General features: G+C 30.9%; 1 protein-coding gene across 1 annotated transcript in view; it reads left to right on the forward strand.

Annotated features, from left to right (window-relative positions):
• The window catches only part of PolQ (DNA polymerase theta), a 123,888-nt gene that overhangs the window by 91,352 nt on the left and 12,347 nt on the right, over positions 1 to 20,189 (forward strand). Inside the window, exons 18-23 of the mRNA XM_085810254.1 lie at positions 1,471 to 1,746; positions 2,267 to 2,419; positions 12,425 to 12,606; positions 14,218 to 14,433; positions 18,899 to 19,169; positions 19,889 to 20,073. Of these exons, the coding sequence (XP_085666380.1) occupies positions 1,471 to 1,746; positions 2,267 to 2,419; positions 12,425 to 12,606; positions 14,218 to 14,433; positions 18,899 to 19,169; positions 19,889 to 20,073 (1,283 nt within the window). The remainder of the gene's footprint in view (positions 1 to 1,470; positions 1,747 to 2,266; positions 2,420 to 12,424; positions 12,607 to 14,217; positions 14,434 to 18,898; positions 19,170 to 19,888; positions 20,074 to 20,189) is intronic.

A 20,189-nucleotide genomic window follows, 5' to 3' on the forward strand; every position in this document is an offset into this window, starting at 1 on the left:
TTGGTGTTCATTTCAGTTCTGATGTTTTTTGCACTAATAAAAGTGTTCCTTCTTTGGTTGTGAAGATAAAGAAACATATACCTTTGGCTTAAAGACCTTTTTCATAAAGCCTTCTCTTTGCTATGATACAAGAGTTCTAGTGGGGGCTGCCAGCTCTGAACTCAGTGTCTGAGCAATAGATTTCATGTAATGATAGACAGTTATTGCCAGATATCAGTTGTGAGAAAAAGTTGTAGACCTATTCCAGGCCTCCTTACAATGGTTCCAAAGTTATGAAATTGTTTCTATGGCATAGAGACTGTCTGCTGTGAAATATTCACACAATTTACTGCTTCTGTCATTGTTTGCTCTGTTTCTAAACACTCAGTGATTTTCCATTTCATTGATTCTTCCAAATGGTACTTAGAGTCATAAACTGTTTTAAGTCTTTACACACTGAAATCAAATGTGTATTGCAAAAATTCACTCAATTACTCACTTTGCGCAAAGGGCTTGATTCACCATCAGATGAAGTAATGCTTTGATTTGCATATTCAAAACTGTTTGATCACTTTTGATTGGATGATGCTAATTAGGCTTGTCTTTCATGCATTCCCTGCAGGATTATATTACATTGATTGGCTATTACATGGACTATCATTATTTTTGAGTATTCATAACTATGATGTCTTTGGTTCCTTAAGGAAGAGGGAAGATACAAACCTGAATGATAAAATATCTCTCTCTCCTGTCTGAAGTTTCATGCTTATGCAATCTAGATAGTCACAACTGAAAATTATTGTTTTAATTCAATACTGTATAAGTTCTTGAGATTTTCTTTGCATACTTCACTGGAAAGCTCTAAAGTATTGTGGCAGTAATATTGATAATTTGGTCTTATTTTCTTTAAAGCTTAAAAGCTTGATTAGCTGTATCTATGTCTCAGTCTGTGCATGCACATGCATGTTAACTTCAATTAATATTTCCTTTGCCTTAAAGATTAAAAAATATGTAAATGTTTTCATTATATCATACCTATAAATACATGAGTATCATAAGGAAATCTGGGCTAAGGCCAAAAAATGGACTTTTACTGCTTTATATTTTTTTTTCTACTTTAATTGAAAATATTTAATTTTTAAAACAAATCTTTTAAAAATGAAAGTGGAATATCTGTTTTGAAAATGCTTGGATTGTAATTGATAATTAGAAATTGCATTATGTGTTTTAGATATTCTTTTACTTCACATATTGTTGCAATAATTTAGTTTTAAATTCATTTAAAAAAATGACTGACTATGCAAATGCATGCACAAGCAAAAGCTCTGAATATTTAAATATCATACTTTATAATTAAGAATGTTTTGTTAAAAATCACATAGAAGCCAATATTTTATGTGAAAGTTGTATGAATATTTGTTATTTATAATCAAGAATGTATAAGTCATGCCATTATTGTCTATTTATTTCATTATATTTTTTTTATCTTAGGCACTGCCAGTTTTTCTAGTAAGTCTAATAAGCAGGCCGAAGAACTCAGAAAATTGTTTTCTTGCAGTCTGTTTAAAAAATATGTTATTGCATATGATATAAAAGCCCAGTATAAGATGTTACTGCAAAAATGGAATTTGACTTTGCAAGCAAACCAAGATACAAAATTTTTAGACCCTTCAGTTGCAGCATGGCTATTGGATCCTGGACTAGGGAAGCAGTCCTTAAATGACTTGATTAAAAATTATTTACCTGATGCTATGTGTTTATTAGAGGGTAAGCATTTTTTAAGTTTTTAATGACACTTCTCAGGGAAATGCATATTTATAACAAATCTCTTCTGAATCCATTTTAAATAAATTTTATAATCTGTTTTGGGAAAAAACAGCCCTTTATTCTGTTCTTATGTGCAGATGTCGTGCAAAAATACCATTAAATTGCATTCGACAGTGGTCAAAATGGACATTTTCATTGAAATATGATACCTGGAATTTTTCGTGATTACAATACTTCCTTTACTTCATACAAGGAAGTAAAAACCTTAAAATTTGCAATAAAACATCAATTAATTATTGATGATATATAGGTAGTAATTTGCAAACTATTATGAAAAATAATTTGGTGCATGACTTTTGTTTCTCTTCTTTTTTGTTAGAAATCTTTTCATATGCACAAATGGCCCTTCTGAGATTATCTTTTGCCATTTTTTGGAATCTATAATCTTTGTAAATTCAGTTTTTTAGTATGCTTGAAGTCAAATAGAATATGCTTATTGAATGAAAAAATTAACTTTCAGGTTTTAGAGAAATCAAAGGCAACCTTGGATTACAACACTGGAATTCCTTACCTGGTAGACAGAGAGCTTCAGTTGAAGCTTATCTTTCTTTTCATCTTATGAATAAACTTGAAGATGTTTTAAAAGATGGAAATCTGTATGAAGCTTTCATCGGTATGTGGTTTATTCTAGCATAGTTTAATATTGCCATAGAAACATTTATGGAGGTTATGGTGCTGTGCATTTCTTTTTTATGTGATTAGATTATTTTGATAAAAATTTAGACAGGTAAATAGAAAATTATGTATGTTTTATGTACAGTGTAACAGTAATTCTCAAAAAATACAAAAATTTTAATATGAAATCAAATTGTAGAGAGAAAATTACCAACAACCAAAAGAATATATGAGCTAAAATATGTCTGTTGTTAAGACAATGATTTCATTCTTGCATAATCTGTACAACTGACTACAGTGTTTTGCTTTCTGCTTTATATACTCTAATAAAAAGCTTTTATTAATTTAGAAGTCAAACAACAAATTGATAAAAAGCTTGTTAATGTTATAGCTGCTTGTATTAAGATTTCCACAAGTATTGCACTCATAACAATGTTAGCTTGTTCTAGTAATTTCCATACACTTAGGTTTTAACTGCTTTATTTATTTTATTTGCACATCATGTTTTATTACTATTATTATTATTGTATAATTTTCATTCATTAAAGCCTTAGTCATGTAATCAACCTTTTAAAATTAGTTTTTCCTCAATAGATAGCAAGTGTGATTTTATATTGATCACTTTTTTGAATGAAGAATTGGTGGAAATTTCTAATTGTCTGTTATTTTACTGATTTAAGTTTAGTTTACTTAAATGTATATGAAACTATTATTTTGCTTTATTACTGTTACTACTACTACTCTTTGAGATTGTGCTTATCAGTATTTGAATTTTTTTAGTGTATGCCATATTTTATGCTAATTTTATTTAATATTACAAGAAATGTAAAATTTGAAAACAAAATGTGTTTTTAAACTTACTAAAGAAATATCTTTTTCAGAAGAAAATGCTTGTTCTTAAATATATTTAATCATTTTAATTCTTACAGATACACAGATAACAAATAGTCAGTAAATAAAAATGCACTTTGAACCACATCATTCTCAAAAAATCTGTAATCACAAGGTCAAGAACTATTTTATATATCTTGTGGTTAAAGCCGTATTTATAAATATGTAGATCATTTGCAAGATATAAATAAAAAGAGAAAAATGCCCATAGATCAGGGGGTCACAACCGGTTGTACAAAGAGAAAAATAGGTGGTATGCAAAGAAGCAAAGTATTTTTAACTATTAAATTCAAAAATTAAAAACCTCAACATCCTGATTTTCTCTAATACTCATAAATTTATGCAGTCTGAGGTGTCTTCAAGAGTGGTGGTGGTAGTAGTACTTTATAGTGGTGGTACTAAAGGTTTTCAATTTTTGTTTAGGTGGGGCACGTTAGTCAAAAGGTTGAGAACCGCTACCATAGATTATATAAATAGGTCATAGATTGGAACTGATTTTATATGATTTTAAGAATGTCTGCCATAAATCATTTTCAAGCCTTCCCCTCCTTACCTGGGAAAAAATTGTCCATGTGTAAAATTTTTAAGCTATTACCTTCATCTCTCGCTCTGATTAAAAGGGTCCTATATCATATCATATCAATCAATTAATCATCTTTAAAATCCATAGAGTTTTATATAAAATCTTTGGCAATCTAAGGTAATCTAACTTTTCTCCTCCTAATTTTACATTTATATTGCTAAGTTTCATTTCTGCATTTTCAAGATGCCTAATTATTGGTATTATTTAATTAATAATATGAATACAACCTGAGAGATGCTTGTTGAGGAGTAAATTAACCCAGAAAACAAAATGACATTCTTTATATTTCTCCCTTTCATGGGTTCACTCGATGAATACAGGTTTGGCAATCCCAAGGTACTCTAGCCCTTCAGAGTAAGACAAGGTCACGATCTCTCCTTTTCTTTTCAACTCTTCTTATCTGTTCCTTTTCCATTTTGGACTCCCTTGTGGTTTTCCTTCTTTGAGGTTAGGGCTGAAAGTCAGATGCTATTACATCCTTCATTTCTAGTTTTTTGTGAAGAGAAAACCACTTACGTTGTGCGTGGCGATCCATATGGTTGGTAAAGAAGATGATATTAGTTGGGGGAATGAGTTTCTGTTCCCAATACACTGCTTTGGGCTCTGCTTCAGACCAAATAGTAGACACCTAGCTGTCCTCTTTAGTGGCAACTGGCTGATTATTAGTCCCTAGTGTCAGAATAGTTGCTGATAAGCTTTAGAGAGTTCCTGCTTTCAAAAAAGCTATCTGCTGAGCTTCAGATTGCATATAAACCTAATTGGCCCTGGCACAGGACAGGAATCTATGTTTACTTGTTGGACTCTGTGGTGGGTGGAGCCATTGTCTCTGACTCTTTATTAATTTCAAATATGACTTCTAAAGCTACAATAAATGCTGAAAATGAAAATGCCTCTCTATCTAAAAAGGGGAAACTAATGTAAATGCATATCCTATTAAAAGTCTACCAAGATTTCTTGTTGTCAACCATACAGTAGGCAACCTTCAGAAAATATCAGAGTTCATGATCTATAAATATGAGGTCTATTGGAAAGTTTTGTCTAATTATTATGGGATATGTCTTCATTTTAGATGTGTACATATTCATTTGAGACAACCCCATATGATTGTTTCTCTTTATCAGTGCATTTATGCACATGTGCTTTTCTAAATTAACTGAAACAAAAGTGTCTCATTTCATTATTAAGTGAGACTTGATTGTTAAACATGGTTGCCAATAAAATTCATTTATAACACCGTATGAATTATTTGTTTAGATTTCACTAAAGAAGAAAGGCAAAAAAGGATTGTGTTAAAATTTAGTGAAAGTTTTTGGTACAGATGCAGTTTTAGATAGAAAGTGCAGGAGATACTTCGAAAAATTTAAAGCAGACGCTTTCGAACTAAATGAAAAGCTACCCTCTGGGTTGCTGTCTTTGATCAATGACAAAATTGTCAAGACCATATGTAGAGACATTAGATATTTCTGAAAGCAGGAGGAACGAAAAATGAGTAATGCTCTCGCCGGGACTCGAACCACGGACCTCACGAATATGCACTGAGCATGTTGACCACTACACTACAAAGGCGGGAGAAATACCTTATATACTCTCCTTTTTAAAGGATGACTGGGGATTAGGGGACCTAGTCGCCAAATCCAGGTGGTGAAGAATCATTGTTCACCACTTTTTAGCTTGGGCACCACTGTAGGGACATTAGGTATTTTTGAAAGCAGGAGAGACGAAAAATGAGAAATGCCCTCGGCAGGACCTGAACCACAGATCTCTCGAATACGTGCCGAGTGTGCTGACCACTACACTATGAAGGCATGCTAAGAAGGTGGGAGAAATACCTTAATCCTTTTTTGATAACATTAGAGATAGTAGAAAAGCTTACTTCAAAGCAACAACCATTTTGGAGCAAATTCATAAATTAAGATTGGTTTATAATTATTCCAAATAGGTGCATCATGAGTTAAGTAAGAAATACTTGCATGATCGAATTGTCATATGCAGATCTCTGCTTGCTCAGTACGAAAACAGACCCTTCTTTCACCAGATAACAGCTGGAGAACAAAAGTACAAACCTACAAAGATGTCATTAGGAAAAGAGCATACTGTGAGCGTAGTCAATCTGACTCTAAACCAAGCTTGAGCCTGAATAAGAGATGCTGTGTCTATGGTGGGACATCCAAGGACCGCTACATTATGAGCTTTTAAATGACAAACAAGCTCATTTCAGAGAAAATCAAAAGAAAACTTAATTCAGAGATACCACCACCACAACTTAGGATATACATTAGATTAGTGCCTGTTAAACTGTATCCATGGAGATAACTCAGGAGTTACTTTGAGTTAAATCTACAGAATTCGAGTTATCTCCTCTAAAGAACATGCTTTTTTCCTAACATTTAAGGAAGTAACTTAAAATAAAAATTAATACTTCTGTTAATTAAAAAAAATTAAACACTAATTCTCGCTCCCACCCCTCATTCCTGGATAGTGCATGCAAATGTGGTAGTACAACATTGCGAGTTGTGACAGTGTCATTGGGACAGTTTTTGGTATTTTGCAGCTACACTGGGGAAACCATCTGGAATCCTGGTATTCATGATTCCCCAGCTCATTTCTTTGTTGGTCACTATAGATGGGGAATTCCGCAAATCTAGAAATACTGGGGAATCTTCCAGTTTTAAAAATAGAAGCATCACCTATAGCTCTACATATGATAAAAGAAAGAGTTTGTCTGTGTGTGTGTCTTTCATTTCTGCTGTGCGTAAGCTAATAGACCCAGGGCTACGAAATTTGGTACTTAGGTGCATCTACACAAGAACCAGTGCACCTTGAAGCGATTTTTTTTTTCAAAATTCGAATCAGATTTTATTTTATTTTATCTTTTTTGATGAAATTGCATCATTCTGAATAGTTTCATTCTTTTAGAAATGTGGTTTTGGCAACAGTTTTTCATTCAATGCTTGTATACTAGACTGCTGACTGTTGAAAATATGAGATAAAATATTTATTATTTATTTTACTGTTTTCAAGATACTGCAAAGTTTAGCATGACTTTTTTTGCAACAAGAAGTTGGTTAATTTTTGTATTAGTATAATTAATATTTGTATTAAGGGATATTGCTTATTTCATAATGCTTATTTTCTTTTAATTTTTGGACACGCAACACACACATTGCAATCTTCTTATTCTGACATGCATGTGTCTTGCGAGGCACAACAGAAAGAATTTCCTTCCCCCCTCTCTCTTTAATAGCTAATAGCAAAGAGGTTTGTATATTTTGAATTATGTCATCCACAAAGCACAAATTTGATTGGTTATTGCTTTCTGATGATAGTTTCATTCTTTTAGAAATGGGGTTTTAGCAACAGTTTTTCATTCATTGCTTTGGATGCTGGACTGCTGACTGTTTTTTTCTTGAAAATATGAGATTTATTGCTTATTTCATTGCAATTTTTTATATTATATTTTAATTTTTAGGAAACAAAGTTCTTAACTTCCTTCATACTATTTGAATTCTTAAGATTTTGCAACGGGAAGATGGTTAATTTATTTATTAGGATAATTAATATTTGTATTAAGGGATATTGCTTATTTCATTGTAATTTTTTTAATATGTGATAAATTTTTATTGGTTTTTTATGAAGTTGTTCCTCAAAGTAAAATTCTGTACTGGTTTTTAATTTAATATTTGGTGTTCCCTTTAGGCATTTTTACAGTACATTTAAAAGCCAGACTAAGGCTGGCCATGTAGTAGCTAGTTAAATATAAAAGGATACTGTGTATAGCTGGGTATAATAGTCATTTGTCAGTGTGGGTCTTATAAAATACAAAGCAATCAAAAGTTTGTTTTATTTTAAAACTTTGTTTATTGATATACTTTATTGGTTCTTACTTACATACTTTTTCATAAGATTAGAAGTAAAAAATAAAGCAACAACTTCTCAGAGGCTGTAATCTATATTATTAAAATCTGCGCATGTCTGTCTGTTTGTGGCATTATTTCATCCGGCATGGTGGAGTTCAGTTTCGAGAGAGATACCAGGTGTGACACACACACACGGACAAAAAAAAAAAAAAAAAAGCGAGACTGTGTAGCTTGAAAACAGAGTGGAGTAGACAACAAATGTTTTGGTGACGTCATACCACACATCTCCGCTATGCATGCGGCCAGTTTCGGCATAATCGACCACTGCATCATTGAGTGAACACGTGCAACTGCATTCTGCTGCAAAAATATCAAATGTTCTTGTGAAACTTACGAAATCAGCCACAAAGGAAACATTTCAAATGTTAACCGAGGCTTATGGAGGTAAAACTTTGTCTCATGCACATGTGTTTGAATGGCATAAGCAGTTTTCAGGGGAAAGGGACAGTGTGGAAGATGATGAATGTGCTGGGTTCCTCCTTGGGTGTTCATCATGATTATTGAATGGGTTCCCAGTGGTCAGACTGTTAATCAATACTACTACATTGAAATACTAAAAAGACTTTATGAAAAAATGGGAAAAAAACACCACAGTTGTGAAGTGATTGATGGGCTGTTGCACCAGGACAGTGCACCCGCTCACACGGCCCTATCTGGAAGCAGTTTCTGACCAGCAAAAACATTGCGGTGATGGGGCATACTCTTTAGTCACCTGATTTGGCTCTATGCGACCTTTTTTTTTATTTCTTAAAGTTAAATCTTACTTAAAGGGAACCTATTTTATCTCAGCTGAAGAGGTTCAGGCAGAAACTGAGAATCTCCTGAAGGGTCTTCCAAAAACCTTGTTCCAGAACTGTTACCAGCAACAGCAATATTTCCTTGTGCAGAAGTATGTGAATGCTGAAGGTAACTACTTTGAAAATGATAATGTCATGGAGAACTGATTCTGTAAGTATAATGATTTATTGGATCAGTCTCGTTATTTTTGTGTCACACCTTGTATCTCCAAAAATTCGTGGGAAGCCATTTTAACCATTCGCATCTTTGTAAGACTTTATTCAGCCGAGATATTAAATAAAAACTCTAATTTTCATCCTAATTTTTTCAAGTGGCAACAGTCTTCACGCTGGAGATAAAGATCTGTCTTATTTCAAAAAGTGTTGCCATTGCTCGCTTTTGTTCTTACATTGAAGAAAGCACACAAATGCATGTGACATCATTGTATGTCGCAAATTTTTTCTTAATGTCACCATTTTAAATAAATAGCTGCTTTTGGCAACTTTTTTTTGTTTCAGATTAAGATAATTGACATGGTATATTATTGCCACGTGAATTTATTTATTGGTATTGAGTAAAAATTGTTATATTACATTAAAATTTAATTATGGCATCATGCGTATACATATTAACCTGAAGTGCCCAAAGTGTTTGTTTCCTGGTTTGGCAACAAAAAAGTTATTTATGAATCGGTTGTTGCTTGGAAAGAATGAATTGACTTCATTCATATGGAAATGTTTTTATACACTTTTCAGGTGTACAGAGAACATAAATTTTGCTTTAAATGCAGCTAGCAACTATATAAAGCATTGTTCTTATGTACAGTCAAAAGTCGTTAATCCGGATTCGTCGGGACTTTTGCGATTCCGGATTGTCGATTTTTCCGGATTATAGATCATCAGTTTAAATCTCGTAAGATGGCATGCAGAAATTCTAAAATTAAAAATATGAAACCGTAATTTATAAAATAAAGAACAATTATGATCTAAAGAGTATCAAAATTTACAAAAAAAAAAAAAACTGAATATTTATTTGTTTACTTATTGGTATTTCTTTCAATGTAAGTTGTTTAAGTTGCTTCGTTTTATGTGATAATACTTTCTTTTTAATTCTATAAACAGACATAATTTCTTGTTCAGTTACAAACTTCCGCTGTTCAAGTCCCGTTAATTGCTGTGCCGAGAATACCGACTAACTTGTCAATTGAAATTTTTTCGTTTTCACTAACCTCTCTGTCACATTCTTCATGTCTTTTTATATTTTGCAGCAATTCCACTTTTTGTTTGTTGGACATCGAAACATACTTTCGTTTTGTAGATCCTTTGGAAGTTCCAGCATTTGAAATTCTATTTGACATAATCGAAAGTTCAAGTTTACTTTTATAAAATTGCTCTTACAGTCTGCAAAAAATAATAAGCCGGATCCAATTCGAAGATTAAGGAACAACGCAATCATCAACATTAACTGAAATAGATAATTAGATAATTTTAGCTTATACCGTCTGTTATACATAAAACGCGCACGCTTAAACGCCTATGCGCATGTGTCAACGCGGCGCATGCGCAGAAAGTTTTTAGCTTTTGTGAAATGAAAACTGAATTAATTGAATGAGAAATACTGAATCGTCTGTGGAAAACTTTCTTTTTTTTTGTTTTGTTTGCTTAATTTCTTTTATACATTGTTCTAGATTTATTATAGTATTTGAATAGAACATGTGGCAATGATTAGATAATTCTTCAAATAATATAAATTTTATGCATTCTGAGTTATAATATGAATGAAATATAATGCAGTTAAGTGAACCTAGCGCCAGAGTGTTGCTATGGTAAACAAATATAGTAAATTTTAAAGAGTGCATTTATTCTATTGTGGTGTATGCACTGTCAGTGAAGTAGATTTAATTCAGTCGAATAAGTTTAAATGAAATGCAAGAAAAAATGCGTATAATTTAATATTCCGTACAAGGAATATTAAAGTGGTGTACACATCAGATTTTTTATATTTGTGTGACAACTGCTTTATGACGTGTACAGCACATCATTGGAAATTTTGAAACAAAAAAACATCTCATCGTATCTAATGCATCTTTCCAACACATGTGGTTAATCTTTGAGTTTCATGAGTAACAGCAGTGATAAAAATATACTATAAACATTTGATTATAATATTTTTATTGAGACTACAAAATCATTATTAAAGGAAGGCTTCCTAATGAAAATTGATTAAGATTTATATTGCAAGGAAAGTAAAGAAAAGTACCAAATTCCTCATGCAACTAGGCTGCCTCACTTAATTAACATTCATGCAGATATGAACTTAAGCTGCGAAGGATCAGTCTTTGAAATGAAACCTCCAATGTTTGTTGGTTTTATCCATTAATGAATATAGTTGCATGAAAGAATATTTAGATTACAGTTTGGTCAAATAAAAGAGAGAAAATTCACATTAGAATAATGGAAATATAAATTCACTTAAATGATAGTCTATGTAGTATCACATAATATAACAATTTATATATTCAGTCAAAAGTCGTTAATTCGGACCTCAAAGCTAAAATCTTTCTGCGCATGCGCCATATTGGCACATGCGCACAGGCGTTTTACGCGTGCGCGTAAGACCTTGGCTACAGCGCATTTGCGTGTGCGCAAGTGCAAAATACGTTTTCGCCTGCGCGTTTAATGTATAACGGACGGTGTAAGCTAAAATTATCTTATTATCTATTTCAGTTAATGTTAATGATTGCGTTGTTCCTTAATCTTCGAATTGGATCCCGCTGATTATTTTTTGCAGACTGTAAGAGCAATTTTATAAAAGTAAACTTGAACTTTCGATTATGTCAAATAGAATTTCAAATGCTGGAACTTCCAAAGGATCTACAAAACGAAAGTATGTTTCGATGTCCAACAAACAAAAAGTGGAATTGCTGCAAAATATAAAAAGACATGAAGAATGTGACAGAGAGGTTAGTGAAAACGAAAAAATTTCAATTGACAAGTTAGTCGGTATTCTCGGCACAGCAATTAACGGGACTTGAACAGCGGAAGTTTGTAACTGAACAAGAAATTATGTCTGTTTATAGAATTAAAGAGAAAGTATTATCATATAAAATGAAGCAACTTAAACAACTTACATTGAAAGAAATGTTTAATAAAGTAAACAAATAAATATTAAGCTTTCTTTTTTTTTTTTTTTTTTTTGTAAATTTTGATACCCTTTAGATCATAATTGTTCTTTAATTCGTAAATTACGGTTTCATATTTTTAATTTTAGAATTTCTGCATGCCATCTTACGAGATTTAAACTGATCTCTAATCCGGAAAAATCGATAATCTGGAATCGCCGAAGTCCCGGCGAGTCCGGATTAACAACTTTTGACTGTATAATATTATGTTAAGTGATAGCATACAAGTGAATTTCAGTTATGGCTATGTATTTGTTCCATTTATCAATTTGTATTATATGCAGTTCATAATTTATCTCTGAAATAATCTGTAATTTTAAAATTGTTTTTTAGTTTATGTGTTAAAGTGACAAGTAGAGTTGCTCAGGGTTTATTTCACAGTATTATTTAAAATAAAAAATACACTAGAAGTGCTAGCATTAGAATTGAAATTCATTGTGTCATCATTTTTGTTTAAAAAGAAAGTAATTTCTTATTATGTATTGTTTTCAAAAATGTCCTTTCCATATTAATGTATTTTCATACAAAAAATGATTTATTTTCCTGATGTTACATAATATTAACTTTACTTTGCCATTTAGAAGTACAAATCTTTTTTTGTTAATAGGTATTCAAATACTTATTTTGTATTTATGATGCATGTTGCATTTGTAGGTGTTGAAATGCCTGCTATATTTGCTCTTTCCAAAATGGAATACATTGGTTTAGGATTTGATTCAAAGCTTGCTTTAATGTGTTTAAAAGAACTGAAGCAAAAACAGAATGCAGTTTTACAAAGTGCCTATCAAGCAGCTGGCAGAAAATTTAATATAATGTCTTCAGTTGAAGTGTCAAGGGTAAATTTCATTCACTATGTTTTAAAATAATACTAAGTTTTTTAGCTTTATTCTGAATGGATTATTTTTGTGGATTTTTTTTAATAATATGATACTTTAAATCTAGTTAGGTACTCTAAAATTTCCTTTTCTCTGCAATTTATTTATTGACTTAAAAGACTGAAAAAATATCACACTGTAATCACCACATTATTTTCATAATTCTTTATCTCTTGTGCACTATTAAGTTAGTGAAGACGAATGTAGCAAAACCTTCTTCAGACAACCACTAATGTTTTCAAATAGGTTTGTTGGGTGTGGCTGCATTAGAAAAAATTATTGTAAGTAATGTTCAGTGACATTATTTAATTATGTGCTTAAAAATAATGGCAACTTTTACAAACAGTTACGAAAAGAATTATGAATATTATTTGATCGTTTATGAATACAACCTTGACTAACATTCACGTAAATTCTTTTCTCTAAGGTTTGATTTAAAAACTGTTTTGTGTGCCATTTTATGAATGATGAAATATTTTGTTGTTTTATTACAGTTAATAAATAAAAAGGGAATCTCAGTATACTTGAATGCATAAAATATTAATTTAAATTAATGTATATTGAGCAGCCATTTGATCAGTTCCAGCCATTTAAACTTTCCTTTATAATCAATAGCTAAATTAGTTGCTAAATGGAAAGCATCTAAAATCGTTCTCTAGTCTTTCAAAAACTTTACTATAGAAGCATGCAACCTCTGCTCATTAAAAGTCAACTCAATTAATTTCTCTGGTATGGGCATTTATTCCTCTAAAAATGTCCTTGTGTCAGATGAAAAAGGTTGTTCCCCCACCATTAGTGACTTTTGGCCAGTTTGTAGCATTGTTATTCTAGAGAATTCTACAAAAGATTCATCTGTTATTATATAACCAAATTCATATTTATCCACATGATGCAGCAAGAACTGAGACTTATTGGACAGTCCAAAAAGGATTTCCCTAAACAGTTTTTTTTTGGGGGGGGGTCACTAAGAGTTCAATGCTAGTGACCAGAAACTTATTTACATGCAGATGAAAAAAGTGTATGTTAAGGAGTGATATGTGTGTACTCAATACATATGTACATCACAAAATATTGCTTCTCAATCCATTTTACATTCCATTTGGGAAAAAAGAATTTTATTCTGCCTATATATAGCCAAGCACAGAAGCAGTTACTTCAAACAAGCTGTTACAAGCAAGGTAGGGGTTACTTCAAAACATGGATGTATTTCATAAAATATTTTCTAGAGTTATTAGATGGGTCCTGGAAATTAATGGCTGTACCTTTGTTTAACATAAAGTTTTTTAAAAGCCATCATTTGATATATGCTAATTTGAATTAAATTCATGTGAAAAAAGGATTTTCTTCCTTCTCCTGTATCACATTAAATTATACAAGAGAACAATATGAGACTCAAGTCAAAACAAAGTTCTCTGTTAACTCCTGTGTAGCATTTCATTTACTTTTAGATTGTCTTAGAGTAAATTTTGATTAATTGCTGTGTTTTTATGTAATTATGTATTATATTATTATTATTTTAGCTGCATAAAATTTCAAAAACCAGTTATCAGAATATTTATTATTTATGTGTAGATCTTATTTAAAGAACTGAAACTTAACTCAGATCAAATTCAAGAGAGTCCTGTTGCACAGAAATTTTTATCTGTTGGGATCACAACACGCAGCAGCAGTAAAAATTTACCTCAAGAGCTGAAGACCAATAAGGCTTGCCTAGAAAAAATCATGCATTTGCATCCACTACCTAAGGCAATTTTAGATTTTAGGAAACTTTCTTTTTCTTTACAACAGGTATGTATATAATTACTAAAATCTTTTGATTTATTATAAAGTAATGCGTGATTAGTTTTTGATAACTGGCATAACTAAAATTCTCTCTTTAACTGAAAGATACGTAACTGATGCCAAAATTTTTAATTCCATTTTGATGATATTAAAATTCTTATGAATTGCATTAATAAATACGGAGGAAACATTTCAGAATTGGTTTCTTAATCAGTATTTTTTTAACATTAATTCATTATTAATTGACTTTGAACATAACCTGTATATAATGGGCAGTAACAATTTTTAAAATTATTATGCATATTTGTATGCTGTTCAGTTTTTGTCAAATTGATGCATGTGTTAGTTTGATATAATTTACTTTTAGTTTTTTCATCTATCCTGCATTTCTTCTGACAGATAATGTTAGTTTCTTGCAGAACTGTTGATATTTAATGCAATGTAAAATTTTTCACATGTCTTCCAGTTTGTTATAGTATTGCTTGTCAATTGGACAATATGATTTATTTAAAGCCATATACTTCATTATACTATTTGAATACCTTTTGATCGTGAAAAGTTATTAAGAAAACATTTCATTTTGAAATGCAGCTTTCATTATTTTAATAAACATTTATATTATTAGTGTAATAAATCAAAGTACTTTTGATATCATATATTGAGAACCTTAGTTGCCATAGATGTAGTAATATTAATAGATTGTGCAGTAAATTCTGATTCCAGCCAGAAAGTTAGCAACAACCATGAGAGCAACAAAAAATCCACTGGCAGTTACAGTAATTGTTATACAATACGTATTGTTTTGAATCTGAACATCAGTGACAGCACAAACAATTTTTAAGGCCTATTTCTATGCTACATAGTTGAAGTTACCAGAACATGGAAAAGATATAATATGCAATTTAATAATTTAACAAATACTGAATGTGAAATATGTAAGTTAAAAAATAAAATCATTTTAGGAAAAATTTCAGCTTTAAAAAAAATTTCAGATAATTGCTGCACAATGTATGATTTATTATTATTGTAAAATATCTTTATTAGCATTTTATGAATTGGGAATATAGTTGTTAGGCTTATTGTGTTCGTAAATAATAAAAAAAGCATTTTTGAAGAGAAAGGAAATTTTATGGAAAAAAAAAAAAGGAAAGAAAGAACTGTATGTCAGATATTTATATTTTTATAGTGGTAGATCCTGTTTAGTATATAAGTGATATAAAATCTGCAAATCAACAATCAGTAGTAAGAGGCATGTACAGTACATGCACGTGGAGTTCCCTGTTAACTTGTCTGTACCATGGAGGTAAGATAGAAAGTAACTCTATTACTTCTTCCTAACTTAATATGCATGGTGCACACTTGAAAATACATCAAAAACAGAACAGTTTCACCGAATGTCAAAACCAGAGAGCAGATAGAAAGTACCTATTTATTTCAATTTACTAGTTTGTACCATGTGCACATCTATTTGAAATTTTTAATACATCTTGCATTATATTTACGACATTTGCTATTTAAATAAGAATGAGGAAAAAATCTGTGAAATATTATTAGTAATTTTTGTAAATTATTAAATTATCACTAATGAAACTCTTGCTCGTGATAATTACTTATGAAAAGTTATTCTGTTTTATTTTTAAAAATAGTAGGTGCAATTGTAAGCAATGCAAAACCTCAAAAGGAAGAAAACTAACAAAAATAGAAAATAAAACCAGGTTTCACTGTTTCATGTGCAGTAATTCAAAATAATGATACCTGTAAGCAATATAAATTGCCGATTAAATAAATATCAGAGTGCTTCTTACTACTCTATGGCTAATGCCACATACATTTACTGCAATTAACCCTCTGAGCGGTCTGGGTTTCTGCATCTGTCATTGAGACCTGTATTTAAAAGCCTTTACTATCTAAATATGTATATTTACCTATACAAGATAGCATTTATATTATTAATAAAAGTAAGAAAGCAAAATATCTTAAATTATAAGCTAATGTATAACAAATGTCTAAAAATGTCATGACAGGATAAAGCCGGTCATGGCACTCAGAGGTTTAAAAATACATGCTTGGAGAGATTAATGTGCTTTATCTATTAGTATTGCTATATCTATGTTAGTTACATAATGTCTTTCAGACTCTTATTTGTACCCAACATATTATTGTCTGATACAAAATAATTAAATGTATGAATTTAAAGATGTCTGTTTAGTTTTGTCATTTTTATACATTTTATTTATTCATTTATTTGAATATATTTCATGGTATTAAATATAAAACTTACTGTTAAATATAAAAACTGCAACTGGTTTAAATTTTTCTGAGTCTTTAATCTTTTTCATCATATAAAATCTTCCATGCTTCCCTTAGGAATTTTACCATTACATCAAAGCACATAAGTATAATTACACAACACTTAGGAGTATGATAATACAATGTATGAAAGATATAAGATAATATGCATAATATTGAGTTTCATTACTACAAAACAAAATATTCCACATCTTCTGCTTTTACTTAACAGGACAACAGTAATGCACAATATAAGAACTTTTGATGTTGTTAGATATAGTTTCCCAATTTTCTTCTCTTTCTCTTTTATATTATTAAAAACGCTAAGTTTTATAAAAGTGAGCCAAATTTCCTAGTTCTAACCTGATAAATTTTCTAATTATATTCTTACTTAATAATTTTATCCATATTTCAGTTTATTTAATTTACTATTTTAGTATCATATCTTATTAAAATGCAATACAAAACCCAAAATCTAGATATCCAGTATCCAGAGCCTTTGGACCTCCAGCAGCTTCTTATTTAAAAAAATGCTTTATACTTGAACATTTGATATTTTTTCATTGTAAAACGTGCTCTGGAGAGTCCCAGTTCTTAATTTCCGTTTGGCACTGATGTTGCCAAACTGAAATGGTGTATCATTATTTATTATTTTTTGCTTTCATCCCCGCAAGACTATCAGCATATTACAGCTTGAGAAATGACTCATGTAGCAATATCTGAAATTTTTTTAATGTTTAATATTAAGATTAGAATATGAAAGAGCATGGTAACCTTTTACATTGACTTTATGTTTGGAAATTTTGGCAATGGTTACAGAGTCGGCTAACTCCGTAGCAAAGTACTGAATGGGTTGATAAGGAGAAATTTAATAGATTTTTTTTCCATATGCCCCCCCCAAAAAAAATACTTTACAGATGACACTTATAGACTAGTAGATTACATTTAGTGCTGTTTGAATCTAGAATAGCTGATATGCTAGTTAAGACTGATAATAGTTTAGCCCAGGACCGGTACCAGAGCTGGTGCAACCACACCAGATCTGCAGACTCTATACCAGACTGCAATATGTCTGGCAGATAAGCTTTGAGTACATGTGGGAATTTATTTATTCGGCACTCAGATAAGCCTTAGGCTTATGAGGGAAATAGTCTTAAGTATAATAAATAATTAAACTAATACAATTCAAGCTTAACTTCAGTATGCGAGAGAAGGAAGACAAAATTTAGCGGAACAACATGTCTTTAGTCGCCAATTTCATGATACATTGCAGTAGTGTGTAGCAGATGCTAACTAAACTGTATGATGATAGCCGCAAATTTGAAGGTGTGTGTTTTTTTTTTTTTTTTTTTTTTTTTTTTTTTTTTTTTTTTAGATATTGCAAACAGAAGGCAAAATTTTCCAATATTCCAGAATTAATGAAGATATGTGGAGAAGTGGTAATAAATAAATATAATGTAACAAAAGTTTCTCATTGTGATGACAGTGCCCCAATAGTCAATAAACTAATGGATGGCGAGATTTGTAGTATGATTCTAATTGCAGAAAATTACTACCATTTGTGCTACCATTAGTGAGGAAAGAGACAGAGAGATTCTAGAAAATGAAAAAATTTCAATTGACAATTTAGAGGGAATTCTGAATGTTGCAATTAAAGAACTTGAGCAATGAAACTTAGTAATTGAACAAGAAATTATGTCTATTGATAAAGAGAAAGTATTAGTACAAAAAATGAAGCAAATCGAACAACTTACATTTAGAGCCAGATTTAGACTTGATAAGGCCCTAAGCTATTTGAGATATAAGTCTTATAATATATTTTGACACTATTTATGCTATATTTTAATTTTGGGGGGAGGCCTAAGCTATAGCTTGTGTAGCTTATACATAAATCCGGCCTTGCTTACATTGAAAAAAATGTTCAGCAAGAGCCAACAAATATTGAGCTCTTTCTTTCTCCACTTTTTGTTTTGTTTTCCATGTCATAAATGATCATAAATGCTTCATTAATTCATATTTTTATTTTATACATGTTATCTCACTAAATTTAAACTGATGATCTGATATCTGAAAAAATCAAATCTGGAATCGCCAAAGTCCAAATGAGTCCTGATCATGGACTTTGTACTGTATTACTTTTTAATATCAAATCCTAATTATCTGTTTTCGTGTTTTTCTTTAGGTTTTGATGCCATTATTGAGGGAAAATAAATATGATCAGTATTTCAATATGTATCGTTTATACAGTAAATGTTTTATATATACTGCAACAGGAAGAATTCAGATGCATAGCCCAAATCTTCAGTTTGTGCCAAAAAATTTTAGCGTTAATGATGCAGTACCTGAAGTTAATTATTTAGATGATGATGCATGTGAAGATGAAGGTCAATTCACTCTTGAAGATATAGCACAATACAGTATCAGCTTGAGAAATCTCTTTATTCCTAGTAAAGGTCTGTTCAAGTTTTCATTATTATTTCATTCTAATAATAATATTTTTAACTTGTGTTAATTAACCACCTTCAAACAGTTTAAAATTCATGTACTCAGTAAGTTACATATAAATTTGCACACACACATCGGTTTCATGCTCAGTCTTTGACACCCACCTTCAGAAAGCATGGATTATAGAATTATTTCTATTCTACATTCTGTTACTTCAAAATAGGCACTTCAAAGTCTTTTCACCTTCTCTCATTTTTGATTGTAATGTATTACCACACAGGACTTGTTTTCTTCACCTTATTTGAGATTATAGTTCAAGTTAGTCTTCTTTTGTCTCCTTTTCGTGAAGGGAAACAAGCTAAATGAAATGGAGAAAGAAACAATTAAGGCATTCAGCCATCTGCCACTGCTGTTATTACCACTGCTTACTGAGGAAAAGGATTGTAAAGTTCCCATTCTAAAACAACGAACTATAATATTATATTTCTTTCACTTCTAAAATTCTCATATTTAACATTGAAAATATAAAATTAAAATTTACATTTAGTTTTCTAAAGCTGTTAAATTTACAGTATCTGCAATTTTTATGTATTTAGTTTAATAGTTATAGATTTAGTTTTGAAGTTTGGCAGGCTTGATTACCTATTGCTTATTTTTAGTATACTTTGCCCTCAGTTAACATGCTTATGAATAAATCGATCTATTTTCTGTATTATTTTCTCTACAGGGAATATTTTTTTATCTGCTGATTATTCTCAGCTTGAGCTCAGAGTGTTGGCTCATTTATCCAATGATGCAAATTTATTGGAATCTTTAAATTCTGGAGAAGATGTATTTAAACAAATTGCAGCTAAATGGAAAAAAATACCCTCTAAATCTGTTACTGAGGACTTGCGACAGCAAGCTAAAAAGGTAAATATTCTTAACTGCCAATACAATTGTAATTATGAAAAAAAATAATTCATTTGGTGATAATTGGATAAGTAATTTTGACTAGTTACTACCAGTGAACGCCGCGGCGCGCAATG

This window comes from Stegodyphus dumicola, chromosome 2, assembly GCF_044657685.1.
Source record: "Stegodyphus dumicola isolate Sdum_Otavi_A_Nest chromosome 2, ASM4465768v1".
Classification (NCBI taxonomy): Eukaryota; Metazoa; Arthropoda; class Arachnida; order Araneae; family Eresidae; genus Stegodyphus; species Stegodyphus dumicola.